The sequence below is a fragment of the Gadus macrocephalus genome, chromosome 11 (assembly GCF_031168955.1).
Source record: "Gadus macrocephalus chromosome 11, ASM3116895v1".
In the NCBI taxonomy this organism is placed as follows: Eukaryota; Metazoa; Chordata; class Actinopteri; order Gadiformes; family Gadidae; genus Gadus; species Gadus macrocephalus.
The window spans coordinates 21,079,403-21,104,035 of record NC_082392.1 but is presented as its reverse complement, the minus strand read 5'-3'; the positions used below and the strand labels follow the sequence as shown (position 1 = coordinate 21,104,035).

Here is a 24,633-nt window from a genome sequence, read left to right as displayed (position 1 = left end):
AGTCATGCCTCGACTGTCATGAAAACCCTGGGGCCGACCTATGTGCTACAATGAAAAGAATAACGACATGTTTGATCATTAGATGTTTGATGATGGACCTATTGTTAACAGAATTCACACACACACACACACACACACACACACACACACACACACACACACACACACACACACACACACACACACACACACACATACACACACACACACACACACACACACACACACACACAAACAAACACAAACACATGCTCTCTACCATACATGAGAAACCTTTGATAAATACGTGCAGCCATGCCTTGCCTCTTTACTTGGAGTACATCAGGTCCATCGGGTTAAAGATAAGGATTGACCAGACACTCTGGCTCCCCTTCCCCCTTTCCTCACCCCAGCCCAATGTTGGACTTGGGGGAGTCAGGCGCCAGATTGACGAGAGGAGCCGGTCCCCGGTGTTCATTTTGCATGCTGATTCAATGCAGTCTCATCCAGTGGCCTGCGATTGTTTGCCCATCCCCGAGTTACAGTGGTGCTTTTGTTCTGCGCCTCCATCAGGTCTGAATGCAGCCCCAGAGCCAGGTAAACCTAAAGGGTATTTTATCACGTCCCTTTGTCTCGTGGCTCTGAGCCTCTCCCCGCGCAGTGGTCCCCAACCACAGGGCCCAACAACACTGCAGGCACTGTGGGTGTAGACATGGTATTTTCTACAAGGAAATTATGACCCAACCGTGACTCAACAAATTATCTGTGAAACTTCCATTCGAATTCGTGCAGCGTATAATAATTCACTCGGCTATGGCTAAGACATGTGTCTTAGCCATTTCTTTGCAACTTAGCTTAATTCCTCTGATATTGTATGCAATGCTATATCAACAACAGTGCTATAACACAAACACTAAGTTTTGCAATATTGGTCATCTTTTGATCAGAGATGAATCAATCATCCCTCCCTATTGTTTATTTTTTTTAACGCAGGGGTTATTGTTGATCCCTTAAGCATAGTCTACCAGTTTGATCCATTTTGCTTTCTATTTTATGCTGCAGCAATTTCCATCAAAATAAACTACCAGTACGTTCTTATTTGGACTCTCTGCTTAGTCAGACATGCTTAGTCCTTTAAACCTACGCAAAAGCTTTCACCAAAGGACAGTGAATTTATAAATGCCAAAAACAATGGAAAGACATTGTAATGAAATATCATACTAAATCATCATAAAGACAAATCAAGCAATAGGGTTGTCCATACAAGACAGCCAACTCGGAAAGAAAACATGCCAGTATATCCCCAATACCATTCAAAGAAACCAACTAAAAATAAATCAAACCCCAAAAGCAAACACATCGCTAAACAGATGACCTACGATTATATAACATATGTATCTGAGTAAAGCTATGGCGGCTAGCCTGACATGCACAACACACAAGAGTTGAATACAATATCATACAAATACTACAATAGCATGCATAGCTCTTTCAACATGGCCCTTGTGACAGGTTTGCAGTTGTAGAAAAGGAAGAGTGTACGCGTGTGAGCTGAGTTAGAGAGAGAGCTTGAGAGAACTCCTGAATATGAGCCATACTATGTGCCATCTGTCAGTATGAACAGTGATAGTAATGTCATCGTTGCCAGAATGGGATGAACAGATCTGAGCGCCTGTGGCCCTCCTTTCATTGGACATCTCTGCACATATTGAGACCCATTCGAATAAACATGATCAACACATATGTATGATGGTACAGCAGAAAGAAAGAAGGAGGGATTGAAAGAATGAAAGAAGAAAGAAAGAAAGAAAGAAAGAAAGAAAGAAAGAAAGAAAGAAAGAAAGAAAGAAAGAAAGAAAGAAAGAAAGAAAGAAAGAAAGAAAGAAAGAAAGAAAGAAAGAAAGAAAGAAAGAAAGAAAGAAAGAAAGAAATAAAGAAAGAAAGAAAGAAAAAAAAAAGGGAAAGAGGCATGAAAGACATGTATTAAGTAACAGAATGAAGGAAGAGAAAAATAAATAAATAGATAAAAAAGGTAAGAAAGATTGTATTTCATATTGTTATTTCCTCCATGCGTATTCCTGTTCAGAGATGTGGGGGGCTGGAGCCATCCCATGCACTGGCGTCGGACTGCCCATAAACTACCTGGACGCATCATTGCACAATCACCCATATGCATCTTAACGATATATACACTTGGAGGTGGGCGGAAAGCAGAGCCACGGGAGGAAGTCTCTAGAGGTCTCTAGTTGCCATAAGTAATTCATTTTGTTTGTTCTGTCATTTTTTTGTTCATGTTTACTACTTTTCTTGTGAAATGTGCATCATTTTGATCTGTGTCTTTTGGGTCAGGGTCAACTTTCTACCGTGTCACATTCTCAAATGGACTCGTTGAAAGCTTCCCGTCGTACATTTGAACGAGTGGTAAATAAACGACCTACATTTTACCAGGACAAAGTATGCCAGTTTCGTAAAATCAATTTCCAACAGTCTGGCGATGCCACCGTGTTCGAGCTCAGACTCGGACACCCGCTATTCATTGAATTTGATCATATTTGTTTAGCACTGTGTAGCTACGACTCAGGTGAGTTTACCTATAAGAACATTCCTGGTATTGTTCAACATTTAAATATTGAACTACTACAGGTTTAAGCTATACACAATCGCGCGCAGGAAGATCTTAACGAGCATTGTTTATCAGGTGTTTTTTTGTCTTCTTGGCCCAAACCCAATCAAATGGGAGGCTATTATGCCTATTCACTTTTGCCTACAAGAAGTTGCCTGTAATCCAGTCATCTGCCTACAAGACATGCATGACTGTATATATAGGCCTACTGTTTAAGATGTAAAGATGTTTGAAGGCCTTTGAATGTTTGAAGGTAGGACGGTTGTGGTGAACAAATGAATGACCTAGGCCTTCCATTAACCTATCCGTTCGATGAGGCCACATACAGGCTATTATAAAATAGGACGAGACACAAAATTCGGATAGACACGTCTGAGGCCGCAGTACAATCTTCTGTTTTACTTCAATTAAGAAAATTACACAAAAGTGGTAAATTCGACAATAAATAATAAATAATTTGCTGCACAAGCACAAACAAAAACGCATTTTCAGTATTCGTCTTTAACTTATAACTATACACATCTTTGGGAAAGAAAAAAACCTTGGACGGACACTAACACACACGAATTGCCCACAAAGCCTGTGGCAGAATAGAGGTATACCTTGTTGCAATGCTTTATTAGTGGGGCGTTGAAGGAAACGATGCAATTCGAGCGAAAAAGCAATGGGATTCCCTCACATATTTAGACCTATTCCAAGAGTCATATCTGGTCGAGCTCTTCAATAATAATAATAATAATAATAGAAAAAAGAAGAGAACCCTTTTTTGTTTGCCTTTTCGAATGTTGGTGCCACTTACGTTAAATCGTGAACACACACAACAAAGTGTGTTCGATTGTTTTTCCTGTTTGTCCTATGAATTTACTGACGGAGTTGACATCTGTCTTCTCTTTTGGCAAAACTTTCACCAGACAAATGCAGCTGCAGCAGCAGCACCAATCCTGCAGGTCGAAGGAAAATCCGTGGTTCCATGTATCAGACACGAGACACCAGGCGGTGTGCTCCCTCTCCTCAGCAACTCGCTGCAGGCTGCTCTGCAAAAACCGTCGCGCTGCGGGCTGGCCATGTGGTCGGAGTAGTAAATCCTAGGATTGTCTTCACAGTGTAAAAATTGACAACCGGTGGGGTTGCGTCGCTATAAAGAGGTTTCGTGCAGTCGGAGAAGTACACAGTCTTCGAATGAAGTGAAGAAGAAGAAGAAGAAGTGGACACCTCGGAGGGTCCTTCGAGTCTCTCCCCGTCCCTTACGCTCCTCTTCCTCAGACAGAGGTCAGGGGGCAGCCGAACTGCCCTGCAGCCCTACGCTTCTAGCGGGCTCGAGACCATGCTGTTTGGCGTGTCTGGAAGCTGGGATGACATGGACGCCACTTCGCTCCCTGTTGAGTTGGACCCCGGACCTCCCTCCGAGAAGTTGACCTGAGACAAAATAAAAAACATCATAATTTTAAAGTTTTAACACGGCGACCGTAAGCCTTATAACATTACACCAACGTCCTCTTTGTGTCGTTGTACAGGGGTGCAGGCCTGCTTCCAAAGTGAAGTCTTCAGGAGTATGTGTGTGTGTGTGTGTGTGTGTGTGTGTGTGTGTGTGTGTGTGTGTGTGTGTGTGTGTGTGTGTGTGTGTGTGTGTGTGTGTGTGTGTGTGTGTGTGTGTGTGTGTGTGTGTGTGTGTGTGTGTGTGTGTGCGCGCGCGTGTGAGTGTAAGCGTGCGTGCGCGGGTATGTGCGTGTGTGTGTGTGTGTGTGTGTGTGTGTGTGTGTGTGTGTGTGTGTGTGTGTGTGTGTGTGTGTGTGTGTGTGTGTGTGTGTGTGTGTGTGTGTGTGTGTGTGTGTGTGTGAGAGAGTAGCGGGCTGCTCACCAGTTGCTGGAACGCAGGCTGGTCTATGTCACTCTGCAGCGCGAAGTCGCTCAGGACCTTCCAGGGCGGCTGGTAACTCTGCACTTCCACCGGGTTGGCTTGCAGACCACCGTCGTGTCGCTCCGGGCTGGCCGCCACCATCGGCGTGCCCGTCATCCCCTGGATGTTCTATGAAGAGTCATGGGAATGGTAGAATATTAAGAACAATATTCACCATTATAAGCTCACAACACAATATCGTGTCATCAACGTGTGCCGGGAGAGCTCACCCGTGGCATTGCGAACTTGTCTTTAACGCCTCAACGAAGTCAAGACTCCTTTACGCACGCGTTTATAACCATAAAACGAGCTCTCCATACCGGATGATCCTTTTTTTTCAACGAGGTGAACCTACTGTGCCTACTACTGCTTTAACATCCACATAGTACATATAACATAGTAACATCTGTCATTTGCACAGCATTTTTGCACTAGAATCCACCCTGCCTGGTACCAAGACCACTTTTGCTATTTTTATTTTTACTTATCTTTCTTTACTTTATCTTGTTTTATTGCTGCTATGTGGCTGTTGAGGAAACAATACTAATAATTGCACTCTTGCGTACTCGTTCAATAAGATGTAAGAAAAGTGATTCTGATTCTGATTCTGATTCAGTGCTCTTCCTCCGTACCGTCTTGTCGTTGGGCTGCTGCTGCTGCAGCTGCTTCATCAGGATGCTCCTCTTCTTGTCCTTGCAGCGCTTGTTTTGGAACCAGACCCGGATGACCCGCGGGCTGAGCCCCGTCATCTCCACCAGCTGCTCCTTCATGAGCGCGTCGGGCCGTGGGTTGGCGTTGTAGCAGGTCCGCAGCGTGTGGAGCTGCTTCTCGTTCAGCACCGTCCGCACGCGCGTCGTCTTCTCCGGCTGCTTGTGCACGTGGGGCCGCAGCGCGGGCTGGCGCGCGGAGATTGGCTCTGCTGTTTGGAAACGAGCGGGGATGGAAGTGGAGTGGGGAGGGTAAAGGGATAAAAAGAGTTAATCAGAGTTTTAGAAAGAGCAAAGGAGCAAATTTATTTTTCCTTGAAGTGTACACGGACTGCACTTCTACAGCGCTTTTCTGACCGGTGGCCACTCAAAGACCTTTACAATATTGCCAGACATTCATACACACAGTCACGCACCGACCGCGTTGGCAACAACGCAAGGCGACAGCCAGCTCGTCGGGAGCCGTCCGGGTAAGGTGCCTTGCTCAGGGACGCCTCGACACTCAGGATGAGCAGGGGATCGAACACAGGCTTTCCTATCACTATCTTTCCAGCAGTATGGCTGTGAAATGACGAGCCCCGTTGGAGGCCTTCATCAGCTATATCGTTCAGTCTCGCCAAAGGCACACATTGGAGATAAACAACCCATGCACATACCAGTGCAAAACCAACACTGCTCCAGGCCTGGACTTCATACGACCAAGACTGGGCTGAACTACAGTGTGTGTGGAATGGCGTGTTGAGTGTTGATCAAGAAACTGGCTTCTGAACCAAGCGTATCTGTGCATTCCTCCAGCAGTGATAACCTTGTGTATTTCCGTCATTCAGTTCACCCCCTCTTATCTCTATGCAACCGGGGCCTCTGAATTACAATTCAAAAAAACCCAATTAGTTCCATAAGATCTTCTATAGAAGCATAGTTTTTCTTAAAAATAAGTATAATCATATCCCGAAGACACACAAACACACACACACACACACACACACACACACACACACACACACACACACACACGCACACGCACACACACGCACGCACACACTAACACATACACGCAACCACACGCCTAACCCCTGCAGATACCCGCGCTTGAACGAACACGTGCCTGAGCACACACACATAGCCTACACACACACACGCACACGCACACACACTCACTCACTCACACACACACAAACACACACACACACACACACACACACACACACACACACACACACACACACACACACACACACACACACACGAATATATATAAATATAAAGTAAATATATGTATATTAATATATATATATATATATATACATATATATATGAAAATATATAAATAATGAAGGAAAAAAAACAAAGCACACGGCGGTTCCATATAACTGTACCTGCCAGCTGCAGCGGCCTGGCGGGGTGCAGGGGACTCAGGGGGTCCCCGACGCCCATCGTGGCCCGCTCCACCACGTCGTGGTCGGCTCGGCAGAAGAGGCCGTCCTCCCGCAGAGCGAACTCGTCCCCCGGGATGAGCTGCCGGCTGCAGGCCACACACCGGAAACACTCGATATGGTAAACCTTGGAGCGCGCCCTCATCACAAAGTCATTTTTGCTGAAGCCGATGTTGCATTTAGCGCACTTTACCCCGTATAACCTGCAGGAGAGAGGAGGGACAGGGTATGAGGCACGGCGTCCGCGTCCCTTAACTGCGCACAGGAGCAGTTGGAAACATGGTAGGAATAATAATAAGAATGATAATGAATCTGATAATGATATCGTCATGATGATAATAATACAAATATGAATGAAAATGAGAATGAGAATATAAATGAGGGAAGGAATAATAATAAGAATGATAATGATCATAATATCTTCATGACAATAACAATAATAATACAAATACAAATTAGAAAATTCCGGTTATGTGAGATGGCCTATGCATGAATAGGCTTATTTATATATTTTTAATACTGTAGTTATGACTATTGTCTTTATTAGTACTATTTAGTAGGCCTAGAAGTAACGATTGTTGTATATAGGTAGGCCTACTACAAGTAGACCTAATAAGGGTCCATACATTTATACGTTTCTTTGTTGATCCTTATTGGTCATCATAGTTGTTGCTTTATTGTTATTGCTTTTTTGAGTGCTTATTTTTTAGGATATCATTGGTGGGTCAGTTAGCAAGACGATCTCAATGCAGGGACAACAGTCGCCTGCATTAAAGGCCTCGGTCATTATAGAATGTCTTAATCCATAAGGCCTAGCAATTTGACTCTCGTCTTTGATACCTTTTGACCAATTATCCTGTCAATTCTATAGGATTAATAAAATAAACATAGAAATACACACATGTAGGCCTATATATATTAATAGCGGCTGATGAAGCAAAGTTTAGTTTCACTTTAGTTGGATAATATTGCGCTATATTGTAAATGAAGGGCCTCGTTTTCCAACACAATGTAAAGCAATATAGCTGTAGAAATACTATGGGTTTAAATGTCCAGAAACATCTACGACATACATTTCCAATCGTCTGGCACATGATCGGGCTAATAACCATCAAGGTTATATATATCGAAATACATATCCATGTTATCATTGATCCAACATTTTCATTTCCATTTGTTTTCCTATAGAGTGGAAGAAAAAAACGCTATACCTGACGTAGTCCCGTTTACAGTAGGTTTTCCCATCTCGGACAAAACACGTGCAGGACTCGTCCAGATACTGGTTACACTCCGCGCACTTCAGACAGGCCGCGTGCCACTCTAGGTCCGGGGAGACGCGCAGGATGTACTGGTCGTGGATCTGGTTCCCACAGCCCACACACAGGGACATGAGCCGCTTTTCTGTGGAGGAGAGCCCGTTTAGTGAGGATATTAGGCTTAATGAAAGACCGTTCAAACGTCTCGGGAACCTTTGAAAGAGTGACCCGATTCGTGATACGAATATTTGTTATTTTTCATATCGATGAAAGATACCAATACAAGCAATATTAAATTTGCGACCTAAGAAAAGCTGATCCTTTGAGCACATTTGATAAATCCCCCCCCAAAAAAAAAATATGTTTCAATACTGCAATTACTTTTACTAACCTACTGCAATGGAAGATGATGATGATGATGATGATAATTATAATAATAATAATAATAATAGTAATAATAATAATAACAACAATAGTATGAATAATAATAATAACAATGATATTAATAATGGATAAAAGCATAATCAATTGTTATAGGCTATGTATGTATGTGTTGTTATTATTATTATTATTGTTGTTATTATTATTATTATTATTATTATTATTATTAGGCCTATACGATCAATTGTAGTAACGCACATCTAGTCTTTTCTTTTTTCTTATCATTATTAGTAGGTATTGTTTATTATTGTAGCCTCTACAAACTAAATCACGTAGCCTAATAAATATATTTTTTTAAATAAAGCCTTTAGAATGTTCTTTGGTCTTCAAAACATTCTACATCCTACACAAGTTCATCTGATGGATGACCCTTGTTTTCTCTTAATAATAATAATAATAATAATATCTTATCGAATCTCTAATAATAATGATTACGATAATAATAATAATAATGCTCATCAATAATACTAACAATAAATATTTTTTTATATTTTCATTATTTCATGTTTTCATGTTTTCATGCCATCTGAGATCAATCAGCCCCCTATACCAACTTATCACAGTGTTTCAGAGAAAGTTGGTGGGCTGCAAGTTCACCAGAGAACAGAGAAACAACGCATCTCATATTCTCCCAATTCGCCACATTGAAATCATCCTCAACACTGCAACTCCTTCCACAAGTTCCCTCACGCGACCCAACAATGAAATTCACTTACTTTTCGGCGGGTCCCCCATGTCTCCCATGTCCAGAAAGTAGGGCGGTGTAAGGTCCACTTTAGAAACGTAGTGCCACTGTTCCTGAAGCCTGCTTTTAGTGCGCTTCTTCCTCCCGCGACAGTGAGGCCGCCGGCGGTCTGTCAGGGTGAGCGACGGGGTCTCAACGCGCTGCACACTGCCGGGAAAGAAGTGCCTTGAGCGGGCTGGAGGCGGGGAGGTGTGGGTGAGAGCGAGCTTGTGTGTGTGTGCGTGTGTGTGTGTGTGTGTGTGTGTGTGTGTGTGTGTGTGTGTGTGTGTGTGTGTGTGTGTGTGTGTGTGTGTGTGTGTGTGTGCGTGTGTGTGTGTGTGTGTGTGTGTGTGTGTGGTGTGTGTGTGTGTGTGTGTGTGTGTGTGTGTGTGTGTGTGTGTGTGTGTGTGTGTGTGTGTGTGTGTGTGTGTGTGTGTGTGTGTGTGTGTGTGTGTGTGTGTGTGTGTGTGTGACTGTGCTCCGAAGCTGGGTCCTATAGTATACACAGTGATGGGGGCTCTCCCGTGCTTATCTCTCACTCCAACACTCGGAGCCTCAGAGCTCCTCTATCGGCATCGGCCGGGCTGACGTAGGGCGACAGAACGTCACGTTTCTGGGACGCTGATTGGCTGCGGAGAGGCGAACAGCTGTTCCTCAAAGCAGTATCAGGAGTGAACACTTGCAGGAAGACCATGTTGTGTAAACTATAAGATGATGTGTTCCTATAGTTTGGGGGATTTCTGTATGAGATGTAAGCTATTCTTTACACTAAGATCTAACCTAGTTCGCTGTTTTGTTTTTTTGACTTTACTTTACAATGTCGCGACTTCAGAAAGTTGCAAAATTGGCATTTCAAACAATTAAAGTCAATAATTACATTTTATGACTTTTCTTTCCCGACAAGCCATTGCAAGTAGCCGATTTTTAAATGGTAAGAATAACATCTTAACTGTAGCCCTATCAATCGTTATGAATTAATTGAGTTTGCGTGAAGTTTATGTTAATTAACTTGAATAACTTGTTTCTTATAACTTTCAACAGCAACAGGTACCACTCACAGTGCAGAAGTCCCTCATATTTGTTTGGATGTTACAGCCAAACGTGTGAACAACACGTTTGGCTGGAACCTATTGCACACTACAACATACGTAGACTAGAAAGTAAGCAAATGTGCCACAACTAAACCAAATATGGGGTCACGCATCGTTCACAGCGAACCTATAAAGCCTAATGTTAAATGTGGCTCGTCCTGCAAGACTCCTGCACACTACGGTTTGTGAGCGTGTATATCTGACTATAACACACACACACACGCCCTCTTGTGTCAGGACAAGCACCCCATTCAGCAGCCCCTGAACGCAGGACACAGAGGGGCGGTCCAGACAGGCAGGACACTCTCTCCCTATAGTCTAAAGGGGCTTGATTCAAGTGCTGGTCGGTAGAATTGAAGTCAAAACATTTCTTGTTGGTATGGATCAATTTCTATGTAAAACAAAAGCTTGGAAAAATACACACACTGGTCCCGATTTGAGTATCAGGTGGGATATGGGATCAAACGGGAGTTAGATGTTTTTGGACAGGAAGTGTGTAATTGAGACACTAGTCTTGGCTTCTGAATAAATGGATATCGCATACGAATATTTTCATCATCATTATGAAGATGATGATGGATATACCTATATTATTATTATAAATATAAAGAATCATAACATTCACATTTTTTATTGATATTAATATTTAAATTTGATCCCTATTATCATCACTAATATTATATTATTATTAACAATTGTATTAATTATTGTGACTATAATAATATTATAAGCGTTATTATTAGTATTTTTTTTCTTTTCTTTTTGTGTAGTGGTATAAGTAGTATTAAAATTAGTAGCACAGGCAATGAAGTGATGGATAGAGCATGTCTTTCTTAGTAAATCTATGCTGTGTCAGTGACAGTATATTTACTGGCAGCCTGGCAGGAGATTTGGCTGGACCCTTGTAAATAATTGATTGATCCATATGGTTATTGTTCCAACATCATCTCACACTACCCACTGAGCTGCACATTTGAACATCATTGTAGACAGTCACTCTTCAACAGTGCAATAAGACAACAAAAATGTTCCTCAAAAACATGCAATTCTGGACACAGAATTGACACAGGCCCAGGGAGAAAGAGGGGGGAGGCAGGCTGAGATGACAGAGTGTGTGAGGGTGGGGTTGAGGGGGGGGGGGGGGGGTGGACAGATTCATGGTTGCATCAGACCCAGCAACTTACCCTGCTGAATCGTCAGAACTATGTTTCAGGAGTAACTGCAGAATATTCTCTATCCCTGTCTCTGCCTCCCTCTCCCTCCTTCTCTCTCCCTCCTTCTCTCTTGCTTACTATGTGTGTGTGTGTGTGTGTGTGTCTATGTGCATGTGTGTGCGTGCGTGCGTGTGGTTGTGTGTGTGTGTGTGTGTTTGTGTGTGTGTGTTTGTGTGTGTGTGTGTGTGTGTGTGTGTGTGTGTGTGTGTGTGTGTGTGTGTGTGTGTTTCTATGTGCATGTGTGTGCGTGCGTGTGTGTGGTTGTGTGTGTGTGTGTGTGTGTGTGTGTGTGTGTGTGTGTGTGTGTGTGTGTGTGTGTGTGTGTGTGTGTGTGTGTGTGTGTGTGTGTGTGTGTGTGTGTGTGTGTGTTTGTGTGTGTGTGTCTTTTTGACTGGACTGAGGCATCAAAGAACAGGGCTCTCCTCTTATCTACCCCCCTGGTATTTAGAAGAAGGGTCAGAGAGCGAGGCTGAGGCAGAGCTGAATTATACAGTACGGAGTACCACCATCAGGCACTGGAGAGCAGATCCTTAGAGATACTAGAACTTCAGAGACGGGTGTGGAAACAAGTATAGAGAAGACAAGAAGATGGCTGGTTAGCGGAAGGAAACTGGACTTTTGGCAACTTGATATTCATTGATGAGTTAAACTACTGTAAAATGACCCCAAAAATAGGGTTTTGCCCAAAAAAATATAATTCGGTCCACAGCACTACAATATGTTTATGCAGAGGTCGTTACATCATTTAAAGGGAATGCGGAAGTCACCATAATAGTATTCATACGAATGTAACTTTTGGCTCCAATGCAGGATAAATAAGAATAGGAAATATGTGTTCAGATTTAACATAACAAAAGCAAAGGTTACTATGGAAATTATTTACCTAGACAGGGGCCATATATGTTAATACCAATGTGAAAACGTGAATACCAAAGAGCAGGGAGAAATATAAAAATGTCACTTACTACCATAATCTAACAAATAATGGATGGAGGTGGCCATGTGTAGTCCATTATGTTATACAAGTCCAACTATACTTGGTCTATAAAAGGACATCATATAAACCAATCGGGTAGCGATAAATTAGAAACAACATTGCTACCCAATTTATACGATTGTGGCTTTAGTTAGCAGGAATTATTAACACAATCTTTAGTCAACATTATTGTCTTCAAGGTATTTTATGCATTTGTAAAAGATTGTAATTTCTCCAAAGAATATTCCTCAAATGTATTTGAACAGCCAAATATGTTGCACAAAAATTAGTCAGTCATTTCTACTCCAATGCCTGACTGATGCAATTAATAATTCAACACAGAGGCCCCAAGGTTGACTAACAAGCAAAAATGTTTAAGGACTAACCTTATTCATCTTAGGTTCATTCACTAAAAGATGCTCAGTCCCTGAGATTACTATTAGGTTTAATAGTAATCATTGGACAAAATTCCTTAGGAAAATGGTATCCAGTGTTAACATCCATGATATCATTTTTTGGGGATATCCAACACCCATGAAAACTATACACAACAATAAACATTCAGATTTCCTAATACACCTTATTTAGCCAGCTTCACGGCAAGTATGTTCAGCTTTGTCAAATACATTCCCACAATCTTCAATGTTTTTACTTAAACTGTTAAGGTTATGGTTGTGTTTAAAAACGATCATCTTTATAATGTATTAGTTAATCAGATATTGTATTATTTGGAAAAGATTACGAGATAATTTGATAATCTACCATTTTAAAAGTATATTATGTTTGGAAAACGGTCAGGTCTAATTGATTAAGTATTTTCTATGAAAAATACTAGTTACTACTTACTAGACTACGAACTTAAGTTTTTCCTTTTTGAATCATTGTAATTTATGCAAAAATGTGTGCAACGCAAAAATAATAAATAATAATAGAAAGTGTCGTATTCTTTCCGTATGTTTAATCATAGTATACTTACAGGTAGCCTGTTTGTGTGTGATTAAAATAACTATAGTGAATTAGCAACTTACAAGTTAAACAAATAGCAGAATATATGTAGCCTGTCAAAGTTGTTTGTTAAATCATAAAACAACGATGAATGCAATTGAGGAAATCAGATGAAAAAGTGTCTTCCTAAGAATATTGTCTTGGCATGGACCTTCATGCATTATATCTGCGTATAACAGCCCATCTTTGCACAACACCAATATTTACTTATGTTTTATTCTTCACCATATCTGGAAGATTAGAAGTCCATTAATCTATATACAGTACATGCTGTACACAGATGATTTGAAGCTACAGTGAAGCTTCAGTCATGAAGGCTACTTGCCCTTTAAGGGATTCTTCTGTACCCCTCACCGAGCCATTGTACGATGATGCATCCTAGCCAATCACAGGTCTGTGCACCGCTATAAGTATTGCTGCTATTTTATTCTCCTATGTGTAATTTCAGATGCAGATTATCCACAAATCCACCTCAAAACCACTATTGGCCTGGACTTGGTCAACCCTCTCCCCCATGGTCTGTTCTCCTCTCTCGATCAGTGTTTCTTGATGGGTCGCGACCCAAGATGAGTCGTGATCCAGTCAGAGACGATTTGGGCTGCATGCTAACAATGTATTGTGTAAACTCAGAAAACTCAGGGCACAGAAAATCCTGAGCACCAAGTTTGGCTCCCATGGTTGGTCCTAGCGGAATTGTCCTCTGAGTCCAGAGAGTTGAAGAACGAACCCCCGCTGTAGATGAAGGCAGACAAGTCAAGAACCTTCCACATCAACTCACCCGCGATCACACATTTCCCTGGACAGCAGCGGTCAGGGACCCAGAGGTCCCCCACTGACCCTACTGACATCCCCCATCCCCTCTCTCTCTCTCTCTCTCTCGTCTCTCTCTCTCTCTCTCTCTCTCTCCTCTCTCTCTCTCTCTCTCTCTCTCTGGCTCTGTCTCTCTCTCTCCTCTCTCTCTCTCTCTCTCTCTCTCTCTCTCTCTCTCTCTCTCTCTCTCTCTCTCTCTCTCTCTCTCTCTCTCTCTCTCTCTCTCTCTCTGTCTGGCTCTGTCTCTCTCTTTCTCCTCTCCCTGTCTCTCCCTCTCTTGGGTCCATCAAGGTCTGTCCCCCTGGCCCACAGACCATATGGCCACCCCCCTCCATCCATCCATCTCCCTGCACCCCCCCCATCCCCTCCCCTCCCCTCTGCTGGGGTGAGCCTGGGCACCATAGCCAGCCACCTGAGGCACCAGCAGCCTTGCTAATCATTCCAGACAAGGGCCACTTGACACCAGTGTGACAGATGGTGCTCCGACAGTACCGGGCCTACACTGTTGCTGCTGCTCACTCTCCATCTCTCTCTCTCTCTCTCTCTCTCTCTCTCTCTCTGTCTCACTCTGTTTTTCTCTCTCTCTCTCTCTCTCTCTTTATCTGTCTTTCTCTGTCTCTCTCTCTCTCTCTCTCTCTCTCTCTGTCTCACTCTGTTTTTCTCTCTCTCTCTCTCTGTCTCACTCTGTTTTTCTCTCTCTCTCTCTCTCTCTTTATCTGTCTTTCTCTCTCTCTCTCTCTCTCTCTCTCTCTCTCTCTCTCTCTCTCTCTCTCTCTCTCTCTCTCTCTCTTCTCTCTCTTTCTCTCTCTCTTTCACTGTCTTTCTCTGTCTCTGTATCTGTTTTTCTCTATTGCTCTCTCTCTCTTGCTCTCTCTCTCTCTCTCTCTCTCTCTCTCTCTCTCTCTCTCTCTCTCTCTCTCCCTCTCTCTCTCTCTCTCTCTCTGTCTGTGGGTCGTGTGTTATGTGTGTGGTGTGTGTTGTGTGTGGGTATCTTGTCTTCTCTGTCTGTTTGTGTGTTTGTGCTCATGTGAGTGGATGCGTGTGTGTGTTTGTGCGTGTGTGTGTTGTCGTGTTGAGAGACACAATAAGGATGATGGTGTCAGGTGTGGTTAAACATGATGGTGGCACTGCTGCTTGTGGTGTCTCCAGGGCTGTCCATAGCCTGGGGCTCAAGACTGCAGGCATACTGCAACATAGGAGACAGTATGCGCAAACAACCTGCTTTGTGTGTGGTAGCAGTCAGCAACAACGCGATTGTATTATCTGTAGTCTATCAACAATGGTTGACAAGTTCACACCATTTATTATCTGTAACGTGGAAATATCCATTTTCAATTTTACCTTTTCACCTTTCACATGACTTGGCATATGAATGGACAAGACATGTAGCTCTTCCAACACACATCAAGAAGCCACATGAAATATAATCCTTGCTCAATAGTGAGTTATGCTTCTATGCACGCACTTGACTGAATAGCTTTGTGCTAAAGCTACAATTACAATGGACCGGATGACTTTGGTACTTCTATCCAGAGCATCAACGTGGTTAACCGGGGGATGATTTACCTGAGGTTTTTAGGTGGTAACTCTAACCCAACTGTTACTGAACCTAATGTTCCAGAGAAAGAGGGATGTGTGGCTAAAATACATCCAAATTAAATGAAGAGATATCAAATGTAATTCATGTTGTGCTTGAAATGTACCATGCAAATATGGTCAAACTAAAAAAATGTAATGCTAGTTATGCATTTATTCCAAATCTATGGCGGCATGTAAATTACCCCACGGCATACACACTCTTTGTAGGTCCCCAAAGAGTCGTAAGCTGAAGGCTTGTATAAAATAGTGTTGAAGTCAATACCAATGCATTGGAGCCGAGCAACACAATCCTCCTCTTCCACTGACAGTGATTCATTATGTGTAATTGCCCTATCTGATTGTTTGAAATGGTCAATTTATAACTGTCAAGTTAGTATTATGCTATGTCTCATTGCATATTTGATTGGCCCTTTGTCTTTACAAAAGGACAAAAAGGGCAGGGAAAAAATAAGAAAATGTCGACCAATTTCCTCATCAGAGCAAATACCATTAGGAATGTATTACTTTGGATCTCAGATGAAGGATGAAGAAGAATAGAACATAAGCCAGCTTCCTCTGTCTGTGTGAGTGGCCCTTGCTGATAGAATACAGACATGTCTGAGACAGCCCGCCTCACAGCGCTGAACATCCACGCAGCCCCCTCTCAAATTGTCATGCGGAGAGACTCGAAGAAAAAGGAGGCTTTGTTAAACAAATAAAGTATATATAAGATATATATCTTATTGTTGATCGCAGTGCATATATTTATTAAAATATTTATTTTTTGCTGGGTTTTTGTTTTACTGCATACAAGGATGTAAGGACAATAATATTGAAAAAAAAACGACAACAAAGAACATGCAACAAGATGATTTAAAGGAGGATAAAAATTAATAACCATTTGAAGGCATACATTATTTACACTGTAACATTATTACCTACATATTATGAAGTGTGAGTGAGGAGCACTAGTTAATCTGTCGTCTGTTACACCTGATACGATTCACAAAGTGTATTCAGTCCTTTGTGGATAATATGTAGTTAGGATTTGCAGAGAACATGCATGAAAACAACATAATTTATTTTATTTTTGTTTATTACCCTATAAACCGATAAGTAGTTGCAAGGAATGCTATACTGTGGATAAACTGAGTCATTTGAATGTGCTAGATGATCATTACTGTTGCCACACAATTTCAAATTCACTGGTCCTGCTAGGACCCAACTGAAAGTATGGTTATAATTGTTATAAACCCTCGGGTTTTACCTACCATTATCTTTACAATACAGGGTCAATGGTTTCAGGTTATATTGTCCTAGATTTTACAACAAAGGATGTATATTTAAGCAATAGATCACGCCAGGCTGTGGTATGTGTTCATTATACCACTGTTAAGGGGCGTTGTCCGGCCCCGACGCGCAGCGGAGGGCCGGCGACCCCCTTCACAGTGGTATAATGAGCACATGCCACTGACTGAAGTGATCTATTGCTTTTATACAACGGTTACTGTTATGGCGAAACGAAAGTCATAGACACACTACATTTAAAAAGAAACAAAAAAAGTCAAAGTAGCCGTTTTGTTAAAGAATACAAAAAAGTAGTCCCTCCTGGCTGCCGCTATGCATCGACGGTCGCTATGCAACACACTTTAGCGTCCCTCTGAGAGAAGGTTCCGATAGAGCGGTTCGCCGGCAATTTATCCTATGGAGCAGTTCACTCGCCGTGTGCCTAAGGTTTCGTTAGGGCCCTTACATAGTCGACTATGTAAGGGCCGTCTCTCCATCGCCTTGCTCACTCCCGGAGTAACAACATTTACACCCTCTCCATCATCCAACACATGTTTTACTTTGTAACTGTTTCTACTTCCAGGCGCGGAGTGATATGCAAACTTTCACAAAATGATTGGGCGTCATAGCAGTTATGTATATGCTCATTATACAACAGTTGGGAACCAATCAGATCGCTGGATTTAGGTCCCCCGTTGTATAATTACCTTTAAAAAGTCATGATAATGCCGCTTTCGTGCTAATGAGACCACATAAGGTACCCATGCTACATTTGGCTGGTGGAAGTTGAATTTAATTTACTATAAAATGACAGAGGGCCTCTGATAGCCCTCTGTCATCAGCCCTCAGTTCATCGGCCCTCAAAATGTTTGGTGTCAATCCTCACATTGGCCCCGCTTCCAGAAACAACAAACAACACGTTGTGACGTTACTGACTTACTCACTTAGTGACCAACGTCCAGACCAACGTGTCATGGAAGCTTCCATGACAACAACAGCAATTTATAGTCAATGCAAACCCGCTGTTGTCTCCCGATTGAGAAGCAGAGCCAGCTAAGGACAGTAAATGTTGTTTTTTTAAAAAGGGAAGCTCACATGTCCATCTGACGGTAGCACCTAATGGAATGTAAATCGGCTTTGCTCATCAGATTAGAGAGCGATGGGTGGATGGATAAATGGACAGCAGGTCTGTCTATGACTTTCCTTAATGATAAAGTCCTATGATGAATCGGGGTATGTGTGTGGGTGAGTGGGTGTGTGTGTGTGGGTGTGTGTGTTTGTGTGTGCTTGTGGGTGTGTGGGTGTGTCTATGTCTTTGCACGGTGCGTGCATGTGGAAGTAAGCAGGGCCACCATTGGAGGAAGGCAGCAGACGAGAGAACTAGCAAGTGCGAGAGAGAGTTGAAACCGTGTTGTGGTGGGTTTGGTGGGGGATGGTTGATGTGTTAGGGTGTGTATCTTTCACTCACACAGTACTCTAAGTGGCTGTCTTTGCGCCTGGCTGTATGTGCAATGTGGCATATTACATGGCTGTCTCAGCTAGCACTCATTTGAATGCATTTAGAAGCAGTGTCTTTGACAAGTTTATAGTTAGTGCATCAGTACATTGGGGAAAACTATGAATATACTGATGTCTTGATAATTAATTGTATTAAATAGTATTATTAAATAATGCACACAATTTGCAATATATAATATTAATATATAATATATTATTCAAATATGAAACCACAATACAATTTATTATAATTAATCATTTTTAAGCATCCTTGGTTGTTGGATGTCCACCCTTTTAATAATTTAAAACAACAGAAGCAAAGAATATACAGACTTAAGGAAGAGTTGGATCATGCTTAAATACAACACAAATCCCATTGAGTCTATTAAACATTTCGAACCACCTTGAACCCTCTGTTCTTAATGTGCAATGGCTTACTGAAGGCTTTCAAGTGTTGATTCACTCAGAAGCTAAAATCGTCTCTGGTTGAATCCTTAAAACTTTAATCATATAGACTTTTTTTTAACTTAGTAGCCAGCCTTCTCAATAGCTTGATTGTAGAACTTTAGTATTTTGGATTACTATAAAAATGGGTGCTTGGTAACTTAATGTGTACCTGTGTGTTGTAAAGATACTGGTATCAGACAACCCACGGCTTGTTGTCTGACAAGGGATTCTGTTCATGGTATTGGCACCAAACAAAGAAAAATGAATGCAATTCAACAAACATTCAAATGAGATTCCACATATCTTCTTCGACACATCAAAGATATAACATTATAGAGATGTGTTCACCACACATAACAAAGGTCTGGTCCATTATCTAATGCAAAAAGCCAATGTTTTGGCCGGAGCTCTGAAGCAAGTCCTGCAGAAGCTTAGCAGGACATCGAGGTGCCGGTTATTGCTCTGCTTTTCTTTTTATACTTTCTTTCTTCTATCATTTCTAAATTGAAGTTTTCATTAGAACTCTAACAACACTGAAACGGTTATTCATAGTACACCTTTTATCTTAACACGCATAAATATTAGGCTGAGGCTCAGACCTTGTCAGTTTTTTTTCCCTCTGAGCCTTGAGTCCTTGGTTTGATCACTGATAGGAGCGAGAGGCCATTCCGTCTTGTCACCAAAACAAAGAAAAATAGAGCTTTTTAAAACAGCTCTGTTGTGGAAAGAGTGTTTTAATTACACATTTTACATATTGATGAATGCGCATTGGTATTCATGCAATAGATGAACAAAAATATTATAGATTCCAACTATTTTGGAAGCGTAGGCCTATTTTAAGCCTGATAGAGCTAGTCCCCTTCCAGGGGAGGGCAGTTCCCATGAGGCTACGAGGTGGAAGTGCACATGGAAATAAAAAAAAGAGTGAGAAATCTTTTTGTGGAATTTGAGGGTTTTTGATTTCGTTTTTAGAATATTTTTGTCTTTGTAAAAATATGTAATGCGGTTAATATTACTAAAAAAAAAATTGTAGTTCTGAGTCTGTATCTGAGGGGAATCCTGAATAGGATCCTTTTGTGCGCTTGCAGGATTGCTCCTTATCCTCCTGTCTGGGCTCAACCATGTCCCAGGAAACTATCATAAATAATTGTGAATGGATCCTGAAATCACCCAATTACAGACATAATATCTGATATAGTACATCAGAATTTTCTTGCTGAGAATGTCATAGAACTGACTATGTATGTAAATGAGCAAGGCAGGAGAGAGAGCACCGGCTTCTAGGGCTTGACTTTCAGCATTTCACACCAAAATGAAGACCCTCGAGGTATCTGCTGCGATGCACTGACAGCGACCCGGTTCAGTCCCTGGATGTGAACACACCCACACTGATCAGACAAGAGGCTGAGGTTGCCATCTAATTGGTCTTTGAAGTGGCATTCTGGCTGGAAATGACTTGGTTGAGATATGTAACATATATATATATATATATATATATATATATATATATATACACGCGTAGTTGAATCAATTAAGGAGAGTTTGACTCACCAGATGATATATTACTCTCACAAATGATTCCTGGAACACGTTGGGAAAGCATATCCCCGCCCCACTGTACAATAACAATGTGGTCATAGGCATCTCCTACAACCACCTCTGAATGTTTTCTAAGGTCTCAGTTCAAATGCAGCTCTAATTTACTTTGCATCCACACCTATATTGTAACTGTATGAGTCCAGCACGTGAGCTTGTATTTATAAACCTGTGAACAAACGGGTTTGCCCATCTAGATAAAATAATAAAACAATCCCATTCCAATGAAATCAATCACCTAAACTATTATCCATTAGGTAATACTGTATGAATTTACTCTGGGCCAAAAAACAATAATAATTAAAAAACATATTTATATCAATATGTTTACGGTGGGTTTAAGGATGCAGAAAAGCTTGAGCTCACCCGTGTTCCATGTTTTAGACAATGGAGTCCTACCTTAGAACATCTCATCCCAGCCTATCACAATCATCCAAGGAAAACACAAAGTCAATTACAAACTTTCAATATGACTTGACCCTTATTGTGTATTATTATGATATTATTATAATTAAACAAAATCTGCTAATGTCCAAAATCATCGCACTACATCATGTCATTGTGAAACGAATGGGGTAACAAGTACAAAGTCTTGTACAAAACAAAGCAAAACACTACTTAAACACACATACCCTTTATTATTATAACTAATGAGTAAAATAATTGATAGGGTTGTAGAAAATTGTCCCGGTGCCAATTTCAATTTTAACATCTAGATAAAACAGTCGCTCATCCTCTTAAAAAATAATGATTCAATGATATAGCACAATCATAGACAAATATTGTGAAATAGCTTTGTGTGAATCTCTATGTTCCCCAGTAAGGCTTATATTCTACGATACAGGGACGTTTTACCAAATAGCTGAAGTCGATTGCGATTTTGCAAATCATTTGGAATATCGCCACAGACAATCTTTGAAACGTCCCGTTATTAAAGCAATGAGGGGTTTGTCCGCCCCACCCCACCCTCACTCCCACCCCAACCCCACAGGGTGGGGTGGGAGACAGTCTAATTCTGTTTGCCTATGTCAGACTCACCCGCTCTGCAATTATCATTGTGAATGGTGCCTGTAGACAATAATTGCTTTGTTTTTCAATTATTTGATGAGGCTCCTGGTAATTTACTTCATCCTATGAAATATGCCAATTACACAATTTAATTATAGTTTTCACTGTATCGCTTTTTGCTGTCTCTGGAAAGATGTAATACCGCTATTAGGAAGAGAAGAGGGACAGTTTAATATTGCATATTGAGATTCACTGCTGTCTTACTTGTCCTTAATATAGAACTAGAAAAGACAGGACCCAGGAAAAGAATCACTACAGCATTTGAGTTTGGTTGTTTGGTTTCTATGTTTTTCTAAATAAATTTGAATGTGTAATGTGCATGTTTTGTATCCTGTGTATTTTAAATCTAAGCTTTGAGTTGTATTAAGTTAGTGTTGACTAAGCTATGACTATTCAAAGATGATTGTGTGGGCTGTAATTATAGTGGCGCTAGCGAGGACATTCCGTAGAGAGACAACCAGTGCCCAGACCCATGGCTCACCAAAGGGAATACAAAATCACATGAATCATTATGTACTGATGATCCTGTCATCTTGAGTTATGTAGTGTTGCCTTCTTCACTTGTTGAACTTCTGCCTCTCCTTGATGAATAACAATGATTTCCTCCAACACAAACACATCTTTGGAGATGCCATCACTACATGAGGAACATGTTCATCATACTGTCTAAATAACAAAAGGACGTAAACAAAAATCCCTGTGGGAAGCAAGTACATTTTTAAATCTCAAAACACTTACATTTTAGAGTTCTCGGTGTGTTTCAGTCTGGTCCCACAGAAACACTTAATTCCTCTCTGGGATCCCGAGATGAGAGCGTTTAAGGACCCATTTTATATAGTATCTATTCAATGTAAATTTTTTACCCCGCATAACTTCATTCACCTCATATTTTAAATGTTGTACTTAAACTACTGTATTTCTTATCACTACTCACTACTGTGTTCTTTTCTGTTGAGTTGATGACACAAGCTTTACCATAGATGGCTTTGACTAATGGTGGAAACATTCTTGAAGTATCTCATCTCCTAAGACCCCAAAAGGTGTGGAGAATACAGTGATGTAGTATCCTTTTAATAGCATGGGATAGCAAGGAGTGTGTTTTTAACACTTGTGAGACACACCATATCAGTACACTGTCTTAACATTCATACATTTTACAAATGTTTTTTTAATTCGAGGTAATGGACATTTAATGAATTCTTTATTTCAAATATAACAGTCAATGTGTGTGTGTTGTGTGTGAATGTGTGTGTGTGTGTGTGTGTGTGTGTGTGTGTGTGTGTGTGTGTGTGTGTGTGTGTGTGTGTGTGTGTGTGTGTGTGTGTGTTTGTGCATGTGTGTGCATGTGTGTGCGTGTGTATGTGTATGTGTGTGTGTGTGTGTGTGTGTGTGTGTGTGTGTGTGTGTGTGTGTGTGTGTGTGTGTGTGTGTGTGTGTGTGTGTGTGTGTGTGTGTGCGTGGGCTTGTGCGAGATAGCTCTTTAGCGTGATCCAGACAATCTGGACACTCGGTAGAACTAACACACTTACTCTACCCCTACACCACTTCCTGGGAGGTGTGTGGGTGTATGTGTATGTGTGTGTTATTGTCAGTGATGCATTAGGGGAAATTCTGGATTTATGAACATGTAAACGTTGGGATCGTTTTTGGAGTAAGGTGGTGGTTGGACTAAACATTGCCCTTTTGTGATGTAACCTTTTGGAGTTAGACTGGTGATTAGAGCTCATGCATAGGAACACGTGCTGAAAATAAGGGTTAGGGTTATGTCTCATACGCCATTCGTCACAAAAACAACTAGCATTGTTCTTGTGGTTTGTATCCAAAGGCACAGCCCAGACATAATACATTTCTAAATGTTAGTTGCACCTTTCTTTATTTTCATCCAAGTGTTTTAAACATCACTCCTTCTTCTGCAGCTAAATTAAATCATTACTTTGATTAAATATTTGGGTTGGGAAGATAACGTGGAAATAGGCTAGACTTCAAATCAATAATAGGACATTAGGATTCCCCCACCCTACTCTTGAAGCCGGTAAAAGGCATGGCAAGTGTTTAAATTTCCATCCAAGAAAAGCCCAAAGGATTACGTCTCATCCCTTATATGTTTTGTTGTGCGCTATAAAAAGCAATTTTACTTGGAAAGTGTCATATTAAAGAATATACTCTAAAATACATTTCACATCATTGCACCCATTCTGAAGAAAATCAGTTGAGTAGTGGAGAAGTTGGACCATTGACATCATTGGTCCAGAATTTGGATCCATTGGTTTGAATTGGAAAATGTGTGTCAATGGTCCTACTTCTCCACATTTCTTTCCTTATCTTGTTCTCTTTTTCAAGACATAAATACTGTGTTGTATTAGAAAATAGAAGAGCGGGACAACTCCCTTGTAGGTAAGGGATCGATTAAACATAACAATTAGCGTGCCAAGCAGCAGGACTTTGCAAAACATAGTTTTTGCAAAGGTTAGGCGAGGCTTTTTTCAGGTCTATTGCAGCACCAGCATACAGTCGTGCTATAAATACTTACTGTAAATATGACACAGGGATAGTGGTTGCGTCAACAATGCATCTGCATTGCCTTGTTGTCCCCAATCGTGTCGCATACATGCTGGCAAATGTTCACATGATGCACACTACGGATTATTACTTTTTCTTGGGAGGGAACCAAGTTCCATGTAGGATTTAGACAGCTTGCTTTAATGGCCCGATTTGGCCCCATCCACTACCAGCTCGTCCATCGCTATTTGTCTGTCCATTTAGGGACTAATGTTAGAATTTAGAAAGAAAGTTAAATGTCTATGTTAAGATAGGCATAGTATAAGAGTTCAAAACAATTAAGTAAGTCAGCCCTGCATTGCTGTGCTTTGATTATTTATTTAAAGCTTTTCTCGGCTAAAGCTTTAGCCAACTAAGATTGAATGTTGTTGAAGGGCATTTCGGACAAATGTTTTTGGCAAATGAAAGCAAATATATACTAGAGAGAGAGAGCGTCAGAGAATGA

At 41.3% G+C, this 24,633-nt stretch overlaps 1 protein-coding gene across 2 annotated transcripts; it reads right to left on the bottom strand.

Moving 5' to 3' along the window:
• Window positions 1-2,981: 2,981 nt before the first annotated feature.
• Window positions 2,982-9,605, bottom strand: isl1a (ISL LIM homeobox 1a). Of its 2 annotated transcripts, none has more exons than XM_060065600.1 (6): window positions 9,053-9,605; window positions 7,851-8,040; window positions 6,583-6,842; window positions 5,132-5,418; window positions 4,461-4,628; window positions 2,982-4,018 (listed from the first exon to the last, which is right to left on the bottom strand). In XM_060065600.1, the coding sequence occupies exons 1-6, from the start codon at window positions 9,078-9,080 to the stop codon at window positions 3,902-3,904; spliced, it is 1,050 nt and encodes a 349-aa protein (XP_059921583.1). In that variant the 5' UTR covers window positions 9,081-9,605; the 3' UTR covers window positions 2,982-3,901. The 2 variants fall into 2 exon arrangements, with proteins under 2 accessions (XP_059921583.1, XP_059921584.1); XM_060065601.1 differs by having other exon boundaries at window positions 5,132-5,415.
• Between the last annotated feature and the right edge of the window lie 15,028 nt (window positions 9,606-24,633).

What these genes read in the sequence shown, in the direction of transcription:
- isl1a (XM_060065600.1), bottom strand. Translation starts at nt 9,080, where the DNA reads ATGGGAGACATGGGGGACCCGCCGAAAA. An exon ending in TGTAAACGGGACTACGTCAG is followed by an intron (nt 6,843 to 7,850) that starts GTATAGCGTTTT and finishes TCTCTCCTGCAG; the next exon opens with GTTATACGGGGTAAAGTGCG. An exon ending in CAGGCCGCTGCAGCTGGCAG is followed by an intron (nt 5,419 to 6,582) that starts GTACAGTTATAT and finishes GTTTCCAAACAG; the next exon opens with CAGAGCCAATCTCCGCGCGC.